Source organism: Cebus imitator, unplaced genomic scaffold (genome assembly GCF_001604975.1).
Source record: "Cebus imitator isolate Cc_AM_T3 unplaced genomic scaffold, Cebus_imitator-1.0 Scaffold386, whole genome shotgun sequence".
In the NCBI taxonomy this organism is placed as follows: domain Eukaryota; kingdom Metazoa; phylum Chordata; class Mammalia; order Primates; family Cebidae; genus Cebus; species Cebus imitator.
The window spans coordinates 467,485-494,615 of NW_016107701.1; the positions used below are offsets into that span (position 1 = coordinate 467,485).

A 27,131-nucleotide genomic window follows, 5' to 3' on the forward strand; every position below is an offset into this window, starting at 1 on the left:
TTTTTAGTAGAGACAGGGTTTCACCACACTGGTCAATCTAGTTTCAAACTCATGACCTCAAATGATCCACCTGCCTTGGCCTCCCAAAGTGCTGGGATTACAGGCATGAGCCACCGTACCTCGCCTTTATTTACTCCTATTTGCCATTTGTGGTGAACATACTGGTAAAGTCTGTTGCTATTCTTAACAGTTCTCAAAAATCGAGATCCCAATTTAGTTATTTGAAAGTTATAAATGCTGTCAGAGATACTGGGGACTAAAAACATATTTTTCTATTAAAATGAAAAACTAATGCAGTATACAGATCAGAAACAATCATCAATAATTTCCACTCATTTAAAAAATACTCAATATTATTTAATGTAAATAAGCATGAATGTACACCACATTATCTACCAGTTTGTAAGCTATTTAGAAAACTTACAGTCTGTGCATCAGAGAAACTAGGAGCCAGTTTGGGTTGCAGTATTTTCTCCTGTGTGCCTTCTACCAACTGATGGCTGCTATTGCTCCCCCAAACATAAACCTCACAGGTTTCGGAAACAATGAGAGCATCACCAGTCTGAATGCTATCTGGGCTAGCACACGTTCTCGAATAATCAGAAGCCATTCTGCAAACCTATTAAAAATTTAAAATATGCAACAAATAAGACAGTTTTAGTCTGGACATTTTATATATATATATATGGTCCCTGAAATTACTGTTGCCTTTCCTTCCTGCTCAAAGGACCTGTGAACATACATCCAATCTTAAATAAAGATAACTAGACTATTCACTTATATGGAATAAACCACTAAAAGACACTAATCAAGTGGTAAAAGTGGGAAAGGGGAGACACAAACTCAATCCTCTTTTGGCTAAATATTTTATTATTGCATACAAAAACGTTATAGAAAAACAAAGCTTAAGAAATAAAATAGAAAAAAATCACTATGGATAATCTTAACACCTTAATAAAATAAATTTTACCATTTAAATATATGTCTTTACAGAATTTTTCATATATATATTCTTTAACACAGACACCACAGTGGATACATAAGAGTGACAAATGGCACAAAAGAGTCACACAAATCCATGTCTACCTAGTCTTCATGATTGAATAGATAATATTCCATCCACTAAAAAAAAAAAAATCACAATGTATTCAACCAATTCCCCATCCCCAACTTTCTTAAAAAAATAGATTAGGTCTCACTATCTAACAGGCTAAAGTCAAACTTCTGGGCTCAAGCAATCCTCCCACCTCAGCACCCTCCAGTAGCTGAGATTACAGGCACCATGTAACCATATCTGGCACCACTTTCCTTTTACAGACATTTACAGTCTTTCTATTTATTTGTTATATAGGCCATTTTTAAGGATATAGTTGTTACTATACTTATTACTTCCTTAGTAGAGAAACTCAGAAATGGGATTTAATATTCAAAAAAAGATAAGAATCCTAAGATTTCTGAAACATACTATACCAAATTGCATTCCAAAATGGTACTATGTCACTAGTAATGGATAAAAGGAGGCTGTTCTAAAAACAGCAAAGACCCAAAGCAATTAACATTCACACATATATCTGAATACATAAAATAAAAATCATGGCTTATTTACCATTTCTGTAAAATATAATGGTAAAGTCTATTGCCATTAATAAACCTTTTTTAAAATCCAGGCTGCCTGGCAAAAGCACAGGACCCAGGGTGGCCATTCTGGTACCAATCTCACTGAATCCACACATAATGAGTATTATGCTTTTAAATTTTTTTGCAAACATAAGTGAGGAAAAAGGAAGATGCCCTTATCTTAACTTCACATTTCTTTACTGTTAGCAAAACTAAAGTTTTTCCATCTGTTTACAGCATTTTGTGAGGTAAACTTCTGCTCACTAATGTATTAGAACTTAACAGATTTTTTAATTGACTTGTATGAACTCAATACAATAAACACATGAACTCTGACTACAGTGACTGTCGATTTGTTTTCTGCCTTTTAGTTTTTTGGTTTTGCTGAATCAAGCAAAACAATCAAAGAAACTAAAGAAGTCAACATATTAGTTTGCCAGCACATCAAATGGGGGAGGATAAGGTCATCTTAGTCAGGTACTTTAAATAGTATCCAAAACAATAGAGTAATATGTGTGTTAGACAAATATTTTCCAGTGAACATGAGGACGGTATCTGAAGACAGTTGCCAGTCCTAATAAAAGGTCTGGAATTTTGTTGCAGACAAAGGAAGATAGTGGGGCCAAGAGGGTAAGAATTGTTCATCTAAAGGTCTATCACGGCCAGGTGTGGTGGTTCAGGCCTCTTGATACTGGCCAGCCAGGATTCCCTTCCAGCACAAAGCCCCTATGCTGAGAGAAACTACTGAGAGCAGAATAAGAACAGGATAGGGACAACAGAAAGGAAAGATGGAAAGGAAAGGGAATAGCAAGATAAAAGTTGGGAAGGAGAACAAACTGTAAAACCATTTTTTTTTAACATTACACATATGAGGGAAGGGAGTCTATGGAGTTTTAAAAACCATCTTAAATCCCGCCTCTAAGAGTTCAGGAAAACTAATTTCGCATAGAAATAAGCAACAGAAAAGTAGTGAGGTCAAATCTCATATATAAAAGTTATTACAAAGTTGAGGTGAGCCAAGATCATGCCACTGCACTCCAACCTAGGCAACAGAGTGAGACACCATCTCAAAAAAAACAAAAACAAACACACACACACACACAAAAGAAAAACAGAAATCTGAATTACAACCCCTCAAAAATGAGGTAACGTAACTGAAGAATTAGAAATAAAAGACAAAAAATCATTTTGGAACTGAAAACTAAACTAGAAGAAACCAAAGTAGTTAATGACCTACAAGTGATGAAAGATAAAAGGCATTTTTAGAAATTAAAAAAACTAAAAAAGACAAAGCATTCAAGAAAAACTGACAAGTACTAAATTCAGGCAAAGATCCAACATACATATAATAGTAATCCCTAAATAGAATCCAATCAAAGGAATAAAAAAAAATTTAAGAAACTGTAATTTAGGGACATTTTTCTAAAATAAAAGAGATTCCAAACTATATATTGAATTATCGTATCTCTAAGAACATCAACCAAGAATCAATAATATCAAGATGTATTCTACAGTAAAATTACTGTTCCTTAAAGGAAAAAAAATTCTTAGGGGTTCTCACCAAAATATGTATGACTCACATAGGAAAGAAAGTCAGATTACCTTTCGGCTTTGACAGTAACAGTTTATGTCAGAAGAGAATGGAGTAACATATTTAAGATACACAAAAAAAGAAAATGTGAAGTAAAGAAAAGATTAACTAAAGGATATTATCAATACTAACACAAGAATAAAGAGCACAGCAATTACCAACATGCAAAAACTCAGAAATCTTGTTCTGATGAGTCTTTATTGAGAAATCTACTAGAGAATAACCATCAAACTATCAAAAAGAATAAAGAAGCCGGGCGCGGTGGCTCACGCCTGTAATCCCAGCACTTTGGGAGGCCGAGGCGGGTGGATCATGAGGTCAAGAGATCGAGACCATCCTGGTCAGCATGGTGAAACCCCTTCTCTACTAAAAATACAAAAATTCAGCTGGGCATGGTGGCGTGTGCCTGTAATCCCAGCTACTCAGGAGGTTGAGGCAGGAGAATTGCCTGAACCCAGGAGGCGGAGGGTGCGGTGAGCAGAGATCGCGCCATTGCACTCCAGCCTGGGTAACAAGAGCGAAACTCTGTCTCAAAAAAAAAAAAAAGAATAAAGAGACATTGACACAGAGCCTAGTATTGAGCATTAAATATGCAATTACTTGTAGAACTAATACCAAATGAAGATTAAAACATAGAGACAGGCTGGGCACCATGGCTCACATCTATAATACTAGCACTTTGGGAGGCCAAGGTGGAAGGATCACTTGAGCTTAGGAGTTTAAGACCAGTCTGGGCAACCATAGTAAGACCTCATCACTATTAAAAATTTCAAAAATTAGCCAAGTGTGATGACGAATGCCTATAGTACCAGCTACTTGGGAAGCTGGGGCCAGAAGATCACTTGAGCCCAGGATGGATGGATAGATAGATAGAGAGAGAGAGAGAGAGAGAGAGAGAGAGAGAGATTCGCACTTGTTGCCCAGTGGAGTGCGGTGGTGTGATCTCAACTCACTGCAACCTCTGCCTCCCACGTTCAAGCGATTCTCCTGCCTCAGTCTCCTGAGTAGCTGGAATTACAGATATCCACCACCACGCTCAGCTAATTTTTTTGTATTTTTAGTAGAGATGGGGTCTCACCATGTTGGCAAGGCTGGTCTAAAACTCCTGACCTCAGGCGATCCACCCACCTCAGCCTCCCAAAGTGCTGGGATAACAAGTGTGAGCCACGGTGCCTGGCCCATAATGATATTTTTTAAATTAATTGGCCAAATTTGGAAGATGGTAGGACAATTCATTAAATTGAAAACTGGCAAATAAAGAGCAGATGGAAAGGATCGAGCATTTATTCTGCCTCTCCTATGTAAACTGTAGCAGAATAATCAGTCAATAAGGGAATCTCTTCATAAAAATATTACAATTAATAAATTAAAAAGAAATGATAGAATTAGAATATCATATTTTGCAACCAAGCACAAATTAATTAATATAGTCATTAAGTATCAAAGCCTGCTAATACCACAAAGAGAGACAACCAGATGGAACCTGATGGAAGAATGCAACATGTATGAAGCCTTGCTAAAGACTTAAAACCTGAGACTGATCAAGCCTCTGAATCCAGCTGCCAATTTATAGGAAATACAGAGGATAAAGAAACATATGGAGCTGTGGGAAATGCTACAGCCTAAAAAGCCTAGGTTCCTGAATAAACACATTGAAGGAAAAGAAAAATGGAAGAAGGAGCATATAGATTAAAAGATCTAAAAGACTTTTTTAAATGGAGAAGACTGAACCATAGTGTCTAAGAATGCACATCTGGGTGACAGAGCTATAAAGAAATGCAAAGACGTGTTCACTCTACAAGTCAGAATATTGGTTACTTTGGGGAGGAGAAAAGAGATTATGACAAGGCTGTAAAAGGGCTTCTGCAATGACTAAGAAAATTCTCTCTCTACCTAGATACATATTAGAAGACTATTTTACAACAATTCATTAAGCTATATATTTGTTTGTTTTTCTATGTGTTTTACTTAATATAAATTTTTTTCAATTAAAGTTACCAGCACATAATTCGAAATTCAAAATAAATAAAAGGGTATACACTGAAAAGTATGCCTCCTACTCACCCTACCCTAGATACATCAGTTCCACTCTCTAGAGGTAACCACTGGTGCCACTTTCTTTTGTAGCTTTTCCAGAGAAAATGGATTATTTTTAAGGGATAAATACATGCCATAACATTTTAACACAAAGTTTTTAATAGAAACGCCATGATTATTACATACCTCTTCAAAGAGACATAACGCTGCCTCGTAAAGTGAGCACAAGCCATCCGATGTTCTGGTTGGTTCTCTCCACTGACTTCGATCAGCAGATGAACCCTATAATTAAAACATTGTGGGATACAGTGTAGGAAGGGGAGAGACATATAGATTACAATTACTTAAATAGTCTACAAAAACACCTATTTGAAAACCTGTTTATATGATTATGTGCACTGAAACCAAATACTAGCATTAGGTCATTAAATGAACTTTTGCAAGGAAATTTTATTAAATGACCTGACTACTGCATCACAAGATAAATTAAGTGCCAATCCCTCACTGATTACCTTATTAAAAAGTGATTTATTCCAAGGGACACAGGACTCTAGAAACAATCAAGGAAGTGGAAATTTTGCCAGTTACACACTCTTTGGCTGACCAATATCCAGAAAATGTGGTCTCAAGAAATACTTTACTCCCCATGGGTGCATTGCCCACCTGCCTCCCACCTGACAGAATATAGCCAGCTTTAGTAATGACTTGACCAAAGCAACAGAAACTCGGTCCTTCCCTTCTTAGTTTCACCACGATCAAAATCCCAGTGTTACAATAGGTAGCTAGTCAGACATGAGCACGGCAGAAGAGAGGCCCCCACAACCACTACCACCAGGTATGTTAGGTGACCATCAAGTGATGGTCAGGCAGTTGTTAACTCTCTCTCTAAAATAATAATTGATTGTAGCCAGCACCAGGGAAAGGCAGTCTCCCAACAGATAGAAAAAACCTGAAACTTGTGATCACCAACTTCCTGATAAGATCTCAGGAGTTGGGTGAGTGGGCTCAAGTATACACACTAAAGAGGCAAAATGGAGGAGTTTAACTGGTATACGACCTCTAGGGACATTCAACGAGTAAGGGAAGAATACCTAAAGTGAGCATGCATACAACTCTGGGAAACATACTGAGCATGCTCACCTCCCAACGGCTAGCAGGCCACTGTGCATGTGGACGGCCCACCACAAGGGAAGAAACACAAGACCCCAAAAGTATGCTAACATATAAAAGCCGAAGTCAAAGGTCAACTGGGGCACTTGATCTCTCAAGTCACCCGCTTGGCCCTATTCCAAGTGTCCTTCACTTCTTTTCCTTCCTGCTCTAAAGCTTTTTAATAAATATTCACCTCTGCTCTAAAATTTGCCTCAGTCTCTCCTTCTGCCTTATGCCCCTCAGTCAAATTCTTTTTCTGAGGAGGCAAGAATTGAGGTTGCTGCAGATTAGTAAGAATTTGCCACTGCTAATACCAGGAAGTCAGTTCATCTTTTTCCTAGCACAGCTGAGGAAGCACAGCACCTCTCTGGGACTTACTGCCTACTTTCCACAATAGGACCCAATGGGAGAAATCATTATCTCATTTAAAAAATGATATGACAGGCACAGTGGCTCATGCCTGTAATCCCAGCACTTTGGGAGGCTGAGGCAGGCAGGTCACTTGAGCTTAGGATTTCAAGACCAGCCTGGCCAACATGGCAAACCCCTGTCATCTCTACTAAAAAAATACAAAAAAAAATTAGCCAGGTATGAGGGCATATGCCTGTAATCCCAGCTACTTGAGAGGCTGAGGCAGGAGGATCACTTGAACCCAGGAGGCAGAGGTTGCAGTGAGCCAAAATCACATCACTGAATTCCAGCCTGAGCAACAGAGTGAGACTCTGTCTCAAATAAATAAATAAATAAATAAATCAGAAAGCGAACTCAATATCCATTGTCCCTTAAATTTCCATATCCTAAGTCTTTAGACTACAAATGTCAAGTTCTTTCTATAATTTATCCATCTTATAATTGTGAAATTTTCATTAGTGGCTTTATTTCAAAGGATACTATATTGTAAAATAATTATACTCTAAATGATCTTTTAGCAGATATACCACAGAAAAGTATATCCTCTACAGGAGAGGAAAGACTGACCTAGATGACCCATAAGATCTCATTCAACTCCAAGATTCTCTGATTTTCAAATCAGGCTATTTTATGTAACATGATTCCTATACTTTTAAAAAAAGGAATATTTTGGGTCAAATAAAAATTCCAATCAATGTCTTCAAATGCCCACAGTATTTATATTTAACCCTTTTTTTTTTTTTTTTTTTTTTTTTTTTTTTNGAGATGAAGTCTTATTCTGTCACCCAGGCTAGAATGCACTGGCAGGACATCGGCTCACTGCAACCTTCAACTCCTGGGTTCAGCCATTCTCATGCCTCAGTCTCCTGAGACCTGGGATTATAAGACTGCACCACCACACCTGGCTAATTTTTTTTATTTTTCAAAGATACAGGGTTTTACCATGTGGGCCAGGCTAGTCTCAAACTCCTGACCTGAGGTGATCCACCCCTGCCTCAGCCTCCCAAAGTGCTGGGATTAAAGGCTTGAGCCACTGTGCCCAGCCTAACCCTAATTTTTTAATATTTATGTATTTATTTTTGAGACAGGGTCTTGCTCTGTTGCCAAGGCTGAAATTCAGTGGCAAAGATTATTACTGTGAAAGGAAAATAAAAACTTGGGACTCCTTTCTGAAAAAAGAAAAAAATTAAGCTGAAAGCTGACTCATGCAAGAAGCTGCCTTTCCTTTTGTTCCAAAGCAAGTAGCTACACAGAAAAGGGTGAATATCTCCACCGGTAACTACTCTATGTTCACCTTACCTTATATAAAATGCCTATTGCTGAGTATCAGAGAAATACATAATTGGCTATTCCACTAACTGCTCCTTTTCTATTCCCTCCTTCTTTCCCCTCCAGCCTGCTTCTCCCCTTTAAATACTGAAGCTCTCAATGTCACCTTTGGAGAAAGGCACAGATCTCTATAAACAAAAAATAAAATTCAAAGCCACCCCCCACCCCCGCAACCATCTGAATGGACTCCCTCCTAGGGGAGGGCACTCTAAAATTTAACCTGAAGGCTGGTTCAGGCCAAGACTGGAAGTGACAGATTGGACATGCATCATTATATCCATCCAGCATTAACATCAATACAGACCTTAAGTCTAATAAGAAACATTTACAGTCTATTCTCTCTAAGCTTGCAATTTGGAGGCTTCATCTATATGATAAAACCTACATCTCCACAACCCCTTACTGTAACCCAGACATGCATTTCTATTGGTAACTCTTTCAACCAATTGCCAATCAGAATATATTTAAATCTACCTATGACCTGGAAGCCCTCCCCACACCTCTTACCCCATCCTTTCAGATCAAGTCAGTAATATCTTACATGTATTAATTGATGTGTTATGTCTTACTAAAACATAAAAGCAAGCTGTACCCTGACCACCTTGGGTACCTGTCATCAGGACCTCCTGAGGCTCTGTCACAAGCACATCCTAAACCTTGGCAAAATACACTTTTTCTTGAGGGAGGGGGGAAGGAGTTTTGCTCTTGTTGCCCAGGCTGGAGTGATATGGCTTTCTAAACTGACTGAGAAGGATACATTTCTTGTCTCAGAAACTTCTTGGTTTACACCTGTCTGTCTCCCAGGCGTTGTCCTTAACCTCAACACAATAAAACTAAATTGATTTGAGACCTGTCTCAGATACTTTTTGGTTTACATAAACCACTATAGCCTCGATCTCCCGGGCTCAAGCGATCCTCCTACCTCAAGATCTATTAAAAAAGCTTATTAATATTATTAAGGCTTATTGACTATTAATAAATATTTAATTGTATTTAACACTATTAACATAATCATATTGGTCACAAAAACACTGACTTAATATTAATCCAATTAATTTGATTAATACTAATTTATTTACTTACATTAGTTATATATTAGTAATTATACTAATTTTAATTAAAATTGATATCATTAAAAGCATATGGGCTAGGCACTGTAGCTCACGCCTGTAATCCCAGCATTTTGGGATACCGAGGCGGGTGGATCAACTGAGGTCAGGAGTTTGAGACCAGCCTGGCCAACATGATAAAACCCTGACTCTACTAAAAATACAAAAATTTGCAAAGCAAGGTGGTGCTCACTCGTAATCCCAGCTACCTGAGAGGCTGAGGCTGGAGACTTGCTTGAACCTCGGAGGCAGAGTTTGCAGGTTGTGTCACTGCACTCCAACCTAGGTGACAGAGTGAGACTCCCTCTCCAAATAAAAAAACAGCATATTAAAGTTTATTAACTACAAATGAAGTTTACTTAGAACTTTTTAAGTTTCATAATACAGTAATTTTTTGGAGACACAGTTTCGTTCTTGTTGTCCAGGCTGCGATGCAATGGCACAATCTCAGCTCACCGCAACCTCTGCTTCCTGGGTTCAAGCAGTTCTCCTGCCTCAGCCTCCTGAGTAGCTGGGATTACAAGGCATAAGCCACCACAGCCAGCTTACTTTCTATTTTTAGTAGAGACAGGGTTTCTCCATGTTGCTCAAGTTGGTCTTGAACTCGCCACCTCTGGTGATTTGCCTGCCTCGGCCTCCCAAAGTGCTGGGATTACAGGCATGAGCTACTGCACCCAGCCTAAAGTTTTATAGGTTTTTTTTTTTTTTAAAAGAGATGGGGTTTCACCATGTTGGTCAGGATGGTCTCGATCTCTTCACCTGGTGATCTGCCTGCCTCAGCCTCCCAAAGTGTTGGGATTACAGGTGTGAGCCACTGCACCCAGTTTTTTGTTTGTTTTTTTTTTTAAATGGAGTCTCCCTCTGTCACCCAGACTGGAGTGCAGTGGCACAATCTTGGCTTACTGCAACCTCCACCTCTCTGGTTCAAGCAATTCCCCTACCTCAGCCTCCTGAGTAGCTGGGATTACAGACGCACGCAACCACACCAGGCTAATTTTTTGTATTTTTATTTAGTAGAGACAGGGTTTCACCATGTTGGCCAGTTGGTCTCAAACTCCTGACCTGAGGCAATCTGCCAACCTCGGCCTCCGAAAGTGCTGAGATTACAGGCGTGAGCCACCATGCCCAGCCCATAGGTTTTTAAGTTGCTCCATATATTCATCTGTCCTCTTTCTAATCCACCAGGTAAATAAAACGATGATGAAATTTTCATCAATCTGTCTCTACTGGGCAGATAAACAGTAAATAATAGTTTTAAATAAAAACAGCAAATATTCCCAGCACTTTGGGAGGCTGGGGCAGGTGGATTACCTGAAGTTGGGAGTTCCAGACCTGCCTGACCACATGGTGAAATCCCAGTCTCTACTAAAAATACAACAAATTAGCCGAGAGTGGTGGCAGGTGCCTGTAATCCCAGCTACTCGGGAGGCTGGAGCAGAAGAACTGCTTGAACCTGGGAGGCAGAGGTTGCAGTGGGCTGACATTACACCATTGTACTCCAACCTGGGTGACAAGAGCGAGACTCTGTCTCAAAAAAAAAAAAGGGAAATATCTTGCTACCCTCAAATCATTCAAATGACAATCACTTTCAAGAGTTCCCCAAATAGCTGAGTATTACATGACAGAACTTTTTTGTCATCTAACAAGTTCCCCCTCTGCCATCAAAAGCTACCGTGATGAAGTCCAGGTGAATGACTGAGTTTTCACACCACTCTCCTCACCCCAGTAAAGCGGCAGAAAAGTTTAATCATCAGTCTCTTCATATGGCTTCCATTTCCTTTCTCTAAGTTCTTTATCAATGTACTATGTAAAGCTTCCTGTTGTCATAGTCTCTGTTACTGCCCCACCCCATTACTAATTGTTATTCTTAATTATTCTCTTCAGCTGTCCCAAATCCCTCACTTCTCAGATAGCTTTCAATAATAAATATGATAGCTAATCAGAGCCTGCCAATCATAGCACAATGCTCTTTCTCTTAAGATCTGATTCTATTTGATGATTTCTTCTATTGCTGGGTCATCTGCTGTTAACCTGCTGCCGTCAAGTCAGTTTTTCTTTTTAATTACTTAGGATGGTGCTTCTCAAATTTCAATGTTGACAAGAATTACCTGGTGATCTTGTTAAAATACAGATCCTAATCAGTAAGTATACATGAGGCCTAAGATTCTGCATTTCTAACAAATGCAGGTGATGCCAATGCTATTGTCTTTGGCTCACACTTTGCATAGAAAGGCTTCAGAGTCCGACTCAGGTATGGAATCACACCAGAAGCTAAGTGTTTAAAAGTAACTAGTCTCTAGACATACAATATGTTGCTATACCAGCAAATACTTGGTTGCAGCATCTTCAAATTTCCTAATTAGCTGTGAAGCATTTCTGAGAAAAATCCAATTGTGATCTGTGGCTTCCTTATCTAAAAGCTACCTCTAGTGATCACCAAAACAAAAACAGATAAGGAGTAGACTGATCTACCTTTCTAGGGGGTGGCACCAGGGTCATCATGATCCCTCTTTCATGCCTTTCTACAGTATGAAGAAAAATGTTGAAACTAGCATAAAGTTTTTAGTGATAAAGACTTGGGTTTAAATCTAGTTCCATCACTTACTAGCTCTGACTGAAAGGGTTTCATCTTGAGACCAGAATGATGCCCATAACATTTAGAGCTGTTGCATAATTAACTGAAATTAAGTGTAAAATATGCTTAGCACAATTCCCACTACATAGTAAGATCTCAAAACTGATAGAAATAATTATTATTTTGCATTATGTATACATATATTTAGAAAGAAGTGAAAATACTGGAAGCCTTTAATAAATTACTGCCAAATTTAACAATACCAAACCAATAAAATATCCTACAAACACTGTAATGATTGTTGTTAATTTCTTCAGAAAAAGTCAGTATTTAAGGATAAGTCTACTCCAGCTTCAGTCAGTTACAATTAAAGACACCTCTAAAACTCATTCTACACAGACTGGGCTCTACTAAAAAATACAAAAATTAGCCAAGCGTGGTGGTGGGCACCTGTAGTCTCAGCTACTTGTGAGACTGGGGCAGGGAGAACTACTTGAACCCAGGAGGCAGAGCCTGCAGTGAGCTGATATCTCACCACTGCACTCCAGACTGGGTGACAGAGCGAGACTCTGTTTAAAAAACAAACCAAACAAACAAAAAAAAAAAACATTCTACACAGAATTCTTAGTGTATTTTGTAAATATACTGCATAATGAAAAAAGGCTAAAGCTGGGCATTTTTAGAGATTAAATTTTGAAAAATATGGCCCATTAAATGTATAACATCATTTGTTCACACTGTCAACATGACAGAAAGTTCAATGGTCCAAAAAATAAAGTGGAAATTAAAACAAATTTTGGGGTCAGGTGTGGTGGATCACGCCTATAATCCCAGCACTTGGGGAGGCCGAGGCAGGCAGATCACTCGAAGTCAGTAGTTTGAGATCAGGCTGGCCAACATGGTGAAACCCGTCTCTACTAAAAATACAAAAATTAGCCGGGTTTGGTGGTACACGCCTATAGTCCCAGCTACTCGGGAGGCTGAGGCAGGAGGATCACTTGAACCCAGGAGGCGGAGGTTGCAATGAGCTGTGATCGCACCACTGTACTCCAGCCTGGGCAACAAGAACTAAACTCTGTCTCAAAAAAATAAAAAAATATGTAAATTTTTGGTTTCACAGGTCTTTAGTTACTTTCCTCTTATTTACCATCAAAAATAACATGATTTTTCCCCCACATTTGTCTGCTTAAGATAAGATATTCAAAGACCTAAGACTAGACGGAGTACATTTCCTTCTGTTCTGGCTGTTTTTACTCAAAAATGCTTCAATGACTCCATACGGGATCAATCCCCCAAAGCCTATTGCATGGGATACAGGGCCCTGCCAAGCTTGCAGCCTCAATCTCATCTCATTCCATTCCCTATATCCTGGGGCTTGCTCTCCCATGCCTCAATTGCTTTGTAAGCCTCTCATCTGAAAAGTTCTCCAGCTCCCCCGACTCACACACCTCACATTTGCTGACAAATTCCTCCTACTTTTCAACTAACTTCAAGGGTACTTCCTCCATAAGACATTTTCTGCGTCTTTGCCTCCAGTCCTCTTCTTTCATCCCATCATCTCCTCTCAGCACAGACTTCTATAGTCCATTAGCATTAATTTGAAATACTGTTCATCCCTCCTTCATTACACTGTAGGCTGCCTAAAGGCATGGATGCTACAAAGCTTATTCATCTTTTTAACCCAGTAGCTAGCAGTATCTGGCACACCATGTGCAGTAAACACTTAGTAGCATCAAAGGTCAGTGATGTACATATGGTTGCTTTTTATAATTTGAAGATGTACTTCCCTATTCTCAGGTAAGTTCATGCGTATATCGTGTATTCCCACCAAACTCATTACATAAGTGTTGACAGTAGAGATTAAGAATCACATAAGTAAACACAATTTACAGATTGAACTTATTTTTGTTAGGCCTTGTACCAGATACTCAATAGACAGTTATGTGCCTCGCTAACTTTTATAGCTTGGAGATAAGTTCTGGCCCAGTTACTCAAGGAAAGAGAAACTCAAGACAGGGAGGATCATGTCAGGTTAGGGTCTAGTGTGTCAGAAGAGGCTCTACATATTTCCTAGTTCTCAGACAACAGTAAAGTATAAGAAACACGGGCTCTAGGCTGGGCACAGTGGCTCACGTCTATAATCCCAGCACTGTGGGAGGCTGAGTCAAGTGGATCATCTGAGGTTAAAAGTTCAAGACCAGCCTGGCCAAAAAGGTAAAACCCCACCTCTAATAAAAATACAAAAATTAGCCAGGCATGGTAGCAGGTTCCTGTAATCCCAGCTATTGGGGAGGCTGAGGCACAAGAACAGCTTGAACCCGGGAGGCGGAGGTTGCAATAAGCCAAGGTCACACCACTGCACTCCAGCCTGGGCGATAGAGCAACACTCCATCTCAAAAATAAATAAATAAATAAATAAATAAATAAATAAATAAATAAAAAGAAACACAGGTTCTGGAGACCAAAAGCATCAGACACTATCACTGACTGTGCAGGAAGAAATAACAAATATATAGTTCAGTTTAATAGCCATTCCGTTCCTCTAAAACCAATCTGAGATTTAATTAAAATTCAATCTAATGTACACCTGAGGTGGCTTTGAGAGCGGTAAATTAAGTCAAATGCATAATACTCTTCCCCAGCATAGATCCAGAATTCTGAGAAAAGCAATCTAGTTTTTTGGAGGCACCTCTGCCCTAATAAGGAGCTATATTATAAGGTATGGCCTTAGAGGAGAGGAGGGAGGCACCTCCCTGACTAACTTGCAATGGTATTTGCTATTTTGTCTGGAAATGAGAGGCCAGGTAAAAGGAAGGCTGGAAATCCAGTAGTTAAAAAAAATTATTTTACATCTACTTCAAGGTAGGCCTTCATGGAAAAAACAAATCAATTTAACATAAACAAGGTAAAAACTGCATATATTCATCAGAAAAAACACTGGCTTTGCAGACAAACTCAGGGTTGTAAAAATTACTTAACGCAGTGCCTAGTCTATAAAGTGCCTAAATCAGGAGTACATGCTATAGTTCTGGCTCTTTTGCTCAACACAGATGTGTAGATTTAAGCTAATTACCACAGTTCTTCATTTAAGGGCAAATAATATCTGTCTCATAGATTAACATGATAATTGAATGAGACAGTGCATAAAAAGCACCTATTGGATAGTAGGCACTGGACAAAAGTTTTCTTCCCTTACTCCAGGTATTTGGGAGCAGTAAATTAATCAAAAAAGGAATGGAATAGGATATTACAGGCTAATTAAATGATGATTAAACATATCATATATATAATATACAGAGGTAAATATATTTACTGTAAAGATTTCCTAAGCTTGAAGGACTGGTTTAAACTATCAGTCACTATGAATAGCTAATGATCACTGCTACCAGCACCCTTACAGAAAAAAAAAAAAAGAAAGAAAAATATTTAAACTAGCCAGTCAATTATCTAATATGCATACAAGCCTAGACAATGAGGCTAAATGGACATGGAGAAAAGAAGTCTAGTTTCCTGGGGCATCCTCTTTCCATTAAGGAGCAATATTGCAGAACAAGGCCTTAGAAGGTAAGGCGAGGAAGAGGCTTCTGCCCCAAGGTACCTGGCATTTTGTACAAACAGTAAACACACCATAGGCAAGCAATTAATCATATAACTATATGGTGCAATAATTAGTATCTTTTTTTGTAACAAAGGCAATGCAAAATAGCCCATAAAATGAGGAATTAAGTAACTTCTTACAGAAATATTAACATATGACCATGAACAATAAATTATTTTAGGTCATTAAATGACTTTACAGACTTGAAAGGAGTAAAACATAAAAGGATGTTACCAGAAAGAATTAGGAATCAAAAAACAAAGTTAGAAAAACATGTGCAAGTGAAAGGAACTGAATATTGAATAAGAAAACACGAAGAGGCCTACGTGCCTTCCACAGCTGGTCCCTAAAGCCTTTCCTACTTAATATCATTGCATCCCTGGGCACCTCAAGTGAAGATCACAGAACCCATGTCAACATTCCATATCCCAAACAAACCACGGCATGCTTTTCTTTTATGTAACAGTAAGAAATTCAAATTTTCACAGATCTTATGATCTAAAATCCCCAAATATTTACCTATGTGAAAAATGACCCAATATTTACCATTCAGTTCATAAATGCAAAAAGTAAAGTAGGTGAAAACTTCGATGCCCCTGGTTTGAAAATAAATTCAACATACTGGTTTTCATGAGACATTCCTGTCCAAAAGCTTTGTACTTGTTGGGAGTAAAGGGAGACTTGAAATATACATATGTAATTTATAAGTGACAATTTTAGTTATTTTAACAATAGATTTGTTAATTGGTATCTGATAACAAAGGACACCGAAAAGACTGATCAATGTAGGCCGGATATGGCGGCTCACACCTGTAATCCCAGCACTTTGGGAGGCCAAGGCGGGCAGATCACATGAGGCCAGGAGTTCAAGATCAGCCTGGCCAGCATGGGGAAACCTGTCTCTACTAAAAATACAAAAATTGGCCAGGCATGGTGTTGCACACCTGGAATCCCAGCTACTCAGGAGGCTGAGGTAGGAGAATCACTTGAACCTAGGAGGTGAAGATCACACCACTGCCCTCCAGCATAGGAAAGAAGAGCGAAACTCTGTCTCAAAAGAAAAGACTGATCAATGTAACCTAATTAAAGTTAAGTCAGTTTATAAGTGGTTGAGTCTTAATATTATAAATTTGTATTTTATTTTTAATTTAATTTAATTTTTCAGACAGAGTCTTGCTCTATCGCCCAGGAGTGCTGTGGCATGATCTCTGCTCACTGTCACCTCTGCCTCCTGAGTTCAAGCAATCCTCCTGCCTCAGCCTCCCAAGTAGCTGGGATTACAGGTGTGTACCACCAGCTTGGCTAATTTTTGTATTTTTAGTAGAGGCAGGGTTTTACCATGCTGGCCAAGCTGGCCTCAAACCCCTGGCCTCAAGTAATCCACCCACCTCAGCCTCCCAGAGTACTTGGATTATAAGAGTGAGCCACAACACCCAGCTTAAATTTATATTTTAACATTTAAATTTTTATTCTTGGTTTTCGCAAAGGCATTATATTTGTCTTATGAATTCCTTAAATTAATTATACTACACTATTTTATTATTAATTCTTTAATGTATCCAAGGTTATGACAGTCAAATAATTAATTTCCTCTGACAACACGCTCTTCACAGATCTTTGCTTAGCTCATCACTTCCCTTCATTCAGGTCCATGCTCTAATGTCACAACTCAGAGAGTCATTCCCTGACCACATTAACTAAAACAGCAAGTTTTCACCTCCCAACCTCAGTCCTAAGTCTACCAGTCTCTACACCCTTTCCCTCTTTTATTTTTCTTCTCAGAGCTTTTTCGCTACCTGAAATTTTATATTTATTATCTAACTCCTAGGCTGTTAACTCCACAGGGGCAGAAACTGTATTCCCAAGGCTGTAGCCCCAGGGACTAGAACAGTACTTGGCATTTAATAAATATTTAATATGGCAGGGTGTGGTGGCTCACCCCCATAATCCCAGCACTTTGGGAGGCCGAGGTCGGTGGATCACTTGAGGTCAGGAGTTCAAGACCAGACTGGCCAACATGGTGAAATCCCATCTCTACTAAAAATACAAAAAATGCCAGGCACCTGTAATCCCAGGTTCTTAGGTGGGAGGCTGAGGCACGAGAATTGCTTGAACCCAGGAGGTGGAGGTTGCAGTGAGCCAAGATTGCACCACTCACTGCTCTCTAGCCTGGGCACCAAAGCAAGACTCTCCAAAAAACAAAAACAAAAGTAAATGTTAAATACAAATTGGGAAGGATGAAAATAAAGGTTTTTTTTCTAAAGACCTGATCACTAACCAAAATCTCTCATTTTTCATAAGTTTGCTAAAACATAAAGTTAGATGAATTTCCCTAGTTTACATGAGAATCCACAAAGCTAAAACTACAAACCTGACTCCTGATGCAGTAGTCTTAACACTGTACACCAAGCAGTGTTAATATATCAACATGTATAAAAGTTTCTTCACTCAAAGTAAATATTTAGTTAATTCAACAATCACCAGAAGTCTCAAATCATTCCGTTACCAACCAATTCACTGAAAACCACTGACTTTTCCAAAAATTGTTATATGAACTTTAAAGTTGAGATTTATAGTACGTACCAAAGAACGCCTCATCTGCATCAATATGGTCATAAAGCAGTCAAAGCTGATCATTCCTTCCTGGCTTGAGAGTAGTTTGCTTTTCTCCATGGTATGTACAACTGCCGAAGCCCCCAAAGCCATTTCTATCCATTCAAGAAGATATCGCAATGAGCCTCGCTGAGCTGCCAAACCAAGCAGCAACTCAGAAGCTAATCTACGACCTAAAGTGTCTGCCCCAGAATTAGGAATAGTTACTCCTTTTAGAAATGTTGTTACTTGAGATAAGCAGTCCAAGCCCATAGGAGGAATCTTGCTTTCATTTGCTAATGATAATGGTGGCAAAGAGCTCACAACTTCAATTGCAGTATGAATAACATCGTTGCAAAGACTGAGACCAGGTCCTGACACAGGCATCATCCAACTTTGTCTCAGAAGTGCAAATAATAAACTTAGACCAGTTCGAACACCCATTTCTATAAGTGCATCAGTGCTTGACCGGGGGCGTTCACTAACAGAATGAACATCTGCTGAACCAGAACTGCTCTCCGGAGAATGCTGTTGCTGCTTCACCTTGCCTTTGTCATGATATTTATTAGAAAGTGCATAGAAGACACGCTGGAGTACAAGCAGTCGTTTTCTAAGTGCCCCAGCAAATGGGGAATCGGAACATACCATCTTTGCCAATGCTAGCTGGCTGCTAAGAAGGGCATCCAAATAGTGGTCCTGCTCATCACTTGAAAGAGACTCACGTTCAAAGTCCGGCAACTGTGGTCCTTTGAGGCATAAAACTTGTTGGGGCAAAGGTACTACTTCCTTATTGCTAACCAGTTTAGAATAAAGAACAGCAACTCCCTCTCTTGTAGCAATAGATTCACTGTCCTCTGTAATCCAGGAGCTGTTCAGATGTTCAAGCCATTTCAGTTTCACTGGTGGAACCATAGTTGCCATGTTGATTTATCTTTCAGCCATTAGTCCTGCAAAGGGAGAAGAGAAAACAGTCAAAAACATACAGAGGATTCATAAAGTGTTTCTAAAATTTCATCTTACATTACAATTAATGATTTCAAACTGGTGAAATGTAGCCAGGCACAGCGGCACACCTGTAATCCCAACACTTTGGGAGGCTGAGGCCGGCAGATCACTTGAGGGCAGCAGATCACTTGAGGCCAGGAGTTCAAGACCAGCCTGGCCAGCACAATGAAGCCCCATCTCTACTAAAAATACAAAAATTAGCCAGGTATGGTGGTGCATGCCTGTAATCTCAGCTACTAGGGAGGCTGAGGCTGCAGTGAGCTGAGATCACGCCGCTGCACTCTAGCCTGGGCAAGAGGCAACAGACAAACAGAGTTCCAAGACTCTGTCTCAAAAAAAGAAAAAGTCTGGAAATTCATGGTACTGTACGAATGTTACTATTACAGCTTTGATAAATGTACTACAGTTATGTACTAAGACATTTAACATCAGGGAAAAATGGGTGAAGGGTATATGGAAACTGTACCATCTTTGCAACTTTTCTGTATATCTAAAATTCCAAAATACAAAGTTTATTTTAAAAAATAGTAATTTCTTCAGATGTAGCTTTTCCATTCAGTTCTGATGCCAATGTCAGTGCAACAAAGGTTCTACACGCTGATGACTCCCAAATTTTTATCTGCAATCCAGACCTTCTCCCTAACTCCAAATTCGTATACACAATTGCCTACTTGGCCCTTCCACATGGCTATCTAACAGTTTTTGTTATGGTTGGATATCTTAAAATTAACATATCCAAAACTGAGCCCCTAATCTACTACTACCACTACCCCTACCCAAACTTGTCCCTCCTGTAGACTTCTTCCTCTCAATAAATGGCAACTCCATCCTTCTAGTTCCCTGGGCCAAAAACTTTGGGACGCATAATTGTAGAATGGAACATTCACTTTGGAAAGATGTCTGGCAGTTTTTCATAAAACGAAACATATACCTAACCCCATGACCCAACAATTCCTCTCCTGAGGATTTATCCAAAATAAAACCTAAGTCCATAAAAATTCTTCAATCAAAATAGTGGCTGCCTCCAGTGGATGGGGGCATGAACTGACTGTGAGGAGCATAAGGACACCTCTTGAGGTAATACTGTACATCTCAATACTGGTGTGGATTGTACACATTGTGCATTTGTTAAAACCTACTCGGCTGGGCATGGTGGCTCAAGCCTGTAATTCTAGCACTCTTGGGGACTGAGGCAGGAGGACTGCTTGAGGTCAGGAGTTCGAGACCAGCCTGGACAACATAGTGAGACCTTGTCTCTACATTAAAAATAAATAAATTAATAAATCTCAGTGAAAGTGCACCTGAGATTTTTACATTTCATTGCATATAAATTTTATCTCAATAAATACTGAATAGTTAACGATATGCAACCTGAAGTATATCTGGGGGAAGTAAATGGACATCTGTAATTTATTTCAAAATGCATCAGAAATAGGATGTATTGATATATATTTTTATATATACACAAAATTTTTAATTACCAAATATTACAGGGAAGGTGGAAACTAAGTCCTGTCTCTTAAGTCCCCAGAATGTCACTACAGAAAGATCCTCAATCACTGAAGCGAATTTAATTTTCATGATACAGGCAGATGTTCAAGAAAGCACTCAAGTGATAAAGATCCCAGACTACAGTAACTAAAAGGAGTCTCTTATTTCTCAATATGCCCTGTTAAATTCTAAATATAAAATCTGATGACACTTGCCTTCACAAGTATATGATTACTATGCTTAATTTATCTTCCTAAGATACTTGGAAAATATGCACTTGGGGGGGGAAATCATGATCCTCCACCCCACCCTGATTTCATCTGGTATTAAATACCAGCATTGTGCAGAGGACATAAAAGTGCCTTATTTACCTCCATCCCTTCCTTCATAAGCCGTATGTAATTTTGTCCTTTTAAATTTGGCCAGTTTGATAGCTACACAGGGATATATTGTTACTCTAATTTTTATTTCCCTGATTACTAATAAATCTGAACATCTGATGTTTGTTAGTCAACTGGATATGCTCTTCGGGGAAATACTTATTCATGCATTTTCCCATTTTGTTATCTTGACAATTTGTAAAAGTTTTTGTATTTTATCACAGTCTGTCCTCAACACTGCAAATATTTCTTCTAAATCTATCTTTTACATACAAACACATCTTTTATTTTATAGCTTGTTTTCCATTCTTAGTCAAAAGGGTATCCCTGTCCCACTCTTACACCCAGATTCCACATGAATTCTAGATTATATAGGTAATCAACTATATAAAATCACCTTGATTTTCTTGAGGGATTAAAAAAAAACCACACACACACATGAGTCTTTAGTCCATCTGGAATTAAATTCTACATTCATCTGGAAGTTTACTACATTCCATATAACACAAACTGAGTCGAATTTTATTGTTTCCAGGTAGAAGGCTAGTTACGCCACCACCATTTATTAAGTAATCCAGGACTCCCACGTAGTTGAAGACAATGGCAGCTGCATAGCCATCTGCCCAAAATTTCATCCGCAAACAGTAAGAAAAACAAGAAGGAAAAATTATTTATACCTAATCACACCTGTAGTGTAACTTGATGATAACAGAATGCCAAAATTGCAAATAACAAAATAAAAAGATAAAAAGACAGCAAATCTAGGGTACACGCTTTCCTCTTCATCCAGTCACAGGCTTTGTGGCAAGCAAAGGGAGACTACGAAAAACTGCAGAAAAGACAGAGGAGGAAGGCTAGTAAAGGGGCCTAAACATGATTTGGAGTGACTCCCAGAAAGATTAAATCCACACTTCATCTGAAAAAACTGGAAAACTATTTGGGCAGATCACAGCACAGACTATAGAAAAGAGATTTTAAAGTACATTTAATTAAAGCAGAAGGCATGGTTTAAAAGAGCAGGTGCAATTTAAAAAGACAAATGTTAAATAAGCATTTAAATACGCATTTGTTGAAATGCAGAGGAAAGAAAAAGCAAAAAGGACGAGAGAAACAAGTTTTAGCAACTGAGTGGTGAAGGGTAAAAGAAGAAAAAGGGGAAATACTTAGTGTTCTGCAAGGCAAAAGAGACCCATAAAATCGGAGACAGAACAACCCTTTCCTCAAACAAAACAAAATTTCTGCTATTATATTTGGACTTTGCTATATTGACTGAAGAGAATACAATTAAATTAAGAATATAATAAAATACTCAATACCATAAAAATGAACATAAGAAAACTCAAGTGCATATGGAGCTATTGGGAAAAACAAAAAAAAAAATAAATTTTACACTTATAAATTGAAGAAAATTTCCTGGTAACAGCAAAGCAAAAGAATGTGTAAGTTAACAATCCAAACAAAATTGAAACTGAAACATATGATGATATGAAAAACCCTGAATTACCGGGCACGGTGGCTCATGCCTGTAATCCCAGCACTTTGGGAGGCCAAGGCAGGTAGATCACGAGGTCATGAGATCGAGACCATCCTGGTCAATGTGGTGAAATCCCGTCTCTACTAAAAAATATAAAAATTAGCCAGGCATGGTGGCGCACGACTGTAGTCCCAGCTGCTCGGGAGGCTGAGGCAGGAGAACTGCTTGAACCCGGGAGGCAGAGGTTGCAGTGAGCCGAGATCCTGCCACTACACTCCACACCAGCACCTGGTGACGGAGGAAGACTCCGTCTCAAAAAAAAAAAACAAAACCACTATCTAATTTCAAAGACAAAGATAAAATCCTAAAGACCTCCAAGCAAAGAGATGAAATAACTTTAAAAAGCAAAAGAATTAGCTAGGAATTATTTTAAAACAAAATAGCACAGCAACAGCTTTTACAAAGCAAAACCTACAGGAGATGCAAGGAAACATAAATAGAAACATTAATAATGCAAGACACCAGTATACCACTCTCAGTACAAAATGGATCAAGTGAATAAAAATAAGAAAACAGAACATCTAAATAACAAAATAACTCACTTTTCCACTAATAGGGTCTATTTCTGGATTCTCTATTCTGGTCCACTTGTCTATTCTTACAACAATAGTGACTTGATTACAATAGGTTTATAAATGTATAAATGTTCTGATGACTGGTAAGGCAAGTCCCCAAAGTTTAACATTATTTTATTCAATTATATGGCATCCCTTCCAACACACTATTGAGGTTCTAATCTCAATTGAATTCAATTTATGTATTTTCAGAAAATAGACATTTTTATGAAATTTGTTCATCCAAGGGCAACGTGTGTCTTTATATTTGTTCCTATCCTATTTTAGATTTTCTTCATATAAATTCTGTGCCTTTCTGTTGATTCTTAAGTATTTTTGATTTTGTGATTACTATGAATGGAATTTCCTCATTTCCATTTCTGGTTAATTACTGCTATCTAGTCATCTGGGTACATCCATATATTTTCCAAAATTATACAAAGAAAGAACAGGAAATGAATTAAAGAAACAGAGGCCATCTAACAACAGGAAACAAAGGAAGAAAACAAGCAAGTATTAAAAAGTAAAACAGAGACTAAAGGTCAGCTGTAAGACCAAGCACAGCCACTACATCAATATCTGTAAAATTCACCTATTAAAACCAAAAGACAAAGACTGATAATGAAATAATAATAATAATCTATATGCTAACTGAACAAAACATATATGAAGGTAGCTATGGCCCAAAATTTATCTCTGCTATAAATTAAATGTATATAACTATAAATCTAGTAAGTAAATCATTTTAAAAATGTGTATCCTATCTATAAAGGATGGATCTAAAACAAGTGATTTCAAAATGTTGAAGATAAAATGTATAGGGTAATGATATAACAAACAAAAAAAGCATCATCTATTAGGTAATAAATGGGACAAAAAGGGTTACTCAGTAATGATGAACAGCATAATCACTAATAAGATAAAACTATCACAAAGCTTTAAATATAAGCATAGTAATAAAACAATGAAGCAGAAACCACAGAAAATATAGGAAGAATGGCAACCACAGTAATAGAGACTTAAATACAGCCGTACCTCATTTACGGTGCTTGACTTTATTGTACTGTACAGATACTGCATTTTATTTTTCTTTTTTTTTGAGACGGAGTTTCGCTCTTGTTACCCAGGCTGGAGTGCAATGGCGCAATCTCGGCTCACCGCAACCTCCGCCTCCTGGGTTCAGGCAATTCTCCTGCCTCAGCCTCCTAAGTAGCTGGGATTACAGGCACGTGCCACCATGCCCAGCTAATTTTTTGTAGTTTTAGTGGAGACGGGGTTTCACCATGTTGACCAGGATGGTCTCAATCTCTTGACCTCGTGATCCACCCGCCTCGGCCTCCCGAAGTGCTGGGATTACAGGCTTGAGCCACCACGCCCGGCCCAGATACTGCATTTTTTTTACAAATTGAAGGTTTATGGCAATCCCGAGTTGAGCAAGTACACTGGTGCCAATTTTCCAAAACTATGTGTTCACTTCATGTATCTGTGTCACATTTTGGTAATTCTTACAATATTTCAAACTTTTCATTATTATTATAACTGTTATGATAACCTGTAATCAGTAAGTTCTGATTGTTACTATTCTAATTGTTTGGGGGGGTGCCACAAACCACACCAAATAAGACTTAACCAACAAACTGTGTGTGTTCTGAATGCTCCACCAACCAGCCATTCCCCAGTCTCCCTACCCTTAGGACTCCCTATTGCCTAAGATACAACAATACTGAAATCAGGTCAACTAATAATCCTACAGTTGTCTCTAAGTGTTCAAGACAAAGGAGGATACCATGTCTCTCACTTTACATCAACAGCCTGAAATGATTAAGTTTAGTGATGTAGGCAGGCCAAAAGCTAAGCCTCTTACACCAGTTACCCAAGTTGCAATGCAAAGGGAAAGTTCTTAAAGAAACTAAAAGAGCCACTCCAATTAATACACAAATGATAAAGAAGTGAAATAGCCTTTTTCCTGATATGGGGAAAGTTTAAGTAGTCTGGATAGAGTATCAAACCAGCGACAACATTCCCTTAAACCAAAGCCTAAGCCAGAGCAAGGCCCTCTCTTCAATTTTATAAAAGCTGAGAAAGGTAAGGAAGATGCAGAAGAGTTTGAAGGTAGCAGAGGTTGACTCATGAGGTTTAAGGAAAGAAACTGTCTCCACAACATAAAAGGGCAAGGTGAAGCAGCAAGTGCTGATGTAGAAGGTGCAACAATTTATATGTAGAAGATCTACCTAAGATAACTGATAAAAGTAATTATTAAACAACAGATTTTCAATGTGGATAAAACAGCCTTCTATTGAAAGATGCCATCTAGGACTTTCTTAGCTAGAAAGAATTCAATATCTGCCTTCAAAGGACAGGTTGGGTCTCTTGCTAGAGGCTAATGAAGCTGGTAGACTTAAACTTGAAGTCAATCCTTCTTTATCATTCTGAAAATCCAAGCACCCTTAAGAATTATTCTAAATCTACTCTCCCTGTGCTCTATTAATGCAATGAGGAAGCCTGGATGACAGCACATCTGTCACTACACAGTTTATTAAATATTTTAAGCCCGCTGTTAAGACCTGTGGCTCAGAAAAAGAAAGTTTTCTTTCAAAATATTACTGTTCACTGACAATGCACCTAGTCACTCAAGAGCTCTACTGGAGATGTACAAGGAGGTTCATGTTGTGTTCATGCCTGCTAAACACAACATCCATTCTGTAGCACATGGATAAAAAAGTCATTTTGATTTTCAAGCCTTATTATTTAAGAAATACATTTTGAAAGGCCATAGCTGCCATAGTGATTCCTCTGACATCTGGGTAAAGTCGATTGAAAATGTTCTGGAAAGGATTCACCATTCTAGATGCCATTAAGAGCATCCATGGTTCATTGGGAAAAGGCCAAAATATAAATATTAACAAGAGTTTGAAAGAAGTTGATTCTAATCCCATGGATGACTTTGAGAGGTTCGAGACTTTAGTGGAGGAAGTAACTGCAGATGTGGTAGAAATGGCAAGTGAAGTAGAATTAGAAGTGGAACCCGAGGATGTGACTGAATGCAGCAATCTCATGAGAAAACTTTAATGGATGAGGATTTGCTTCTTACGGATAACAAAACAAAGTAGTTTATTGAAATGAAACATATCTCTGGTGAAGATGCTGTGAATATTACTGAAATGACAACAAAGGATTAGAATATTACATAAATTTAATTGGTAAAGCAGTAGCAGAGTTTGAGAGGACTGACAACTTTTGAATTTTGAAATTAGTTCTACTGTGGGTAAAATGCTATCAAACAACATTGCATGCTACAGAGAAATGATTCATGAAAGGAGGAGCCAATCAATTCAGCAAATTTCACTGCTGTCTTATTTTAAGAAATTGCCAAATTAATCCCAATCTTTCAGCAACCACCATCCTGATCAGTCAGCATCCATCAACATCAAGGCAAGACCCTCCGTGAGCAAAAAGATTACAACTCTTTGAAGGCTCGGAGGACTCTCAGTATTTTTTAGCAAAATAAAAGTATTTTTTAATTAAGGTACGCAATTTTTTTTAGACATAATGCTCTTATACACTTAACAGACTACAGAATACTGTACACGTAAGTACACATAACCTTTATATACGCTGAGAAACAAAAAAAATTGCGTGACTTGCTTTACTATGACATTGGCTTTACTGTCATTTATTTGCTTTACTGTACTTTTCATTTTATTGCAGTGGTCTGGAACCAAACCACAGTATCTCTGAAATATATGCCAGTACTTGACAAATTAAATAAAGCACAACAGTATATAAATCACCAGTCCTTAAATCTACTGTTAAACCATGAATTCCTATGAGAATCTGATAAAAGCTGTGGAACCTGACTCTCCAAAGAATAAAACTCATGCACATACTCATAAAAATATAAGCACATTTCCAAAGGTTTCACAGACATCCTAAAGTCATCTATGTAGTCCAAGATGATAAACTAATCCAAAATATTATGCATATCCTAAAATATGTTCTTTATAAGCACCAGTGGAAAATATTTTCAAATTGACTATTATCTAACAAGCAATTCAAAATATACACATAAATTAGACCACATAATTTCTAGCCAGAAAGCAGTGAAACCAAAAAGTATTTACAAAACAACTAAAATAGAGCAATCTCCAAGATACCC

General features: G+C 38.3%; 1 protein-coding gene across 12 annotated transcripts in view; it reads right to left on the reverse strand.

Moving 5' to 3' along the window:
- HERC1 (HECT and RLD domain containing E3 ubiquitin protein ligase family member 1) overlaps positions 1 to 27,131 on the reverse strand; it is a 230,823-nt gene that overhangs the window by 145,899 nt on the left and 57,793 nt on the right. For all 12 annotated transcript variants that reach the window (XR_005196792.1, XR_005196793.1, XM_037731214.1 and 9 more), the window contains 3 exons: positions 18,003 to 18,958; positions 5,432 to 5,527; positions 425 to 619 (listed from right to left, as the gene is read on the reverse strand). Coding sequence is in view for 10 of the 12 variants with exons in the window: in XM_037731214.1 (XP_037587142.1) it covers positions 425 to 619; positions 5,432 to 5,527; positions 18,003 to 18,932 (1,221 nt within the window). In the remaining 2 variants the exon portion in view is untranslated. The remainder of the gene's footprint in view (positions 1 to 424; positions 620 to 5,431; positions 5,528 to 18,002; positions 18,959 to 27,131) is intronic.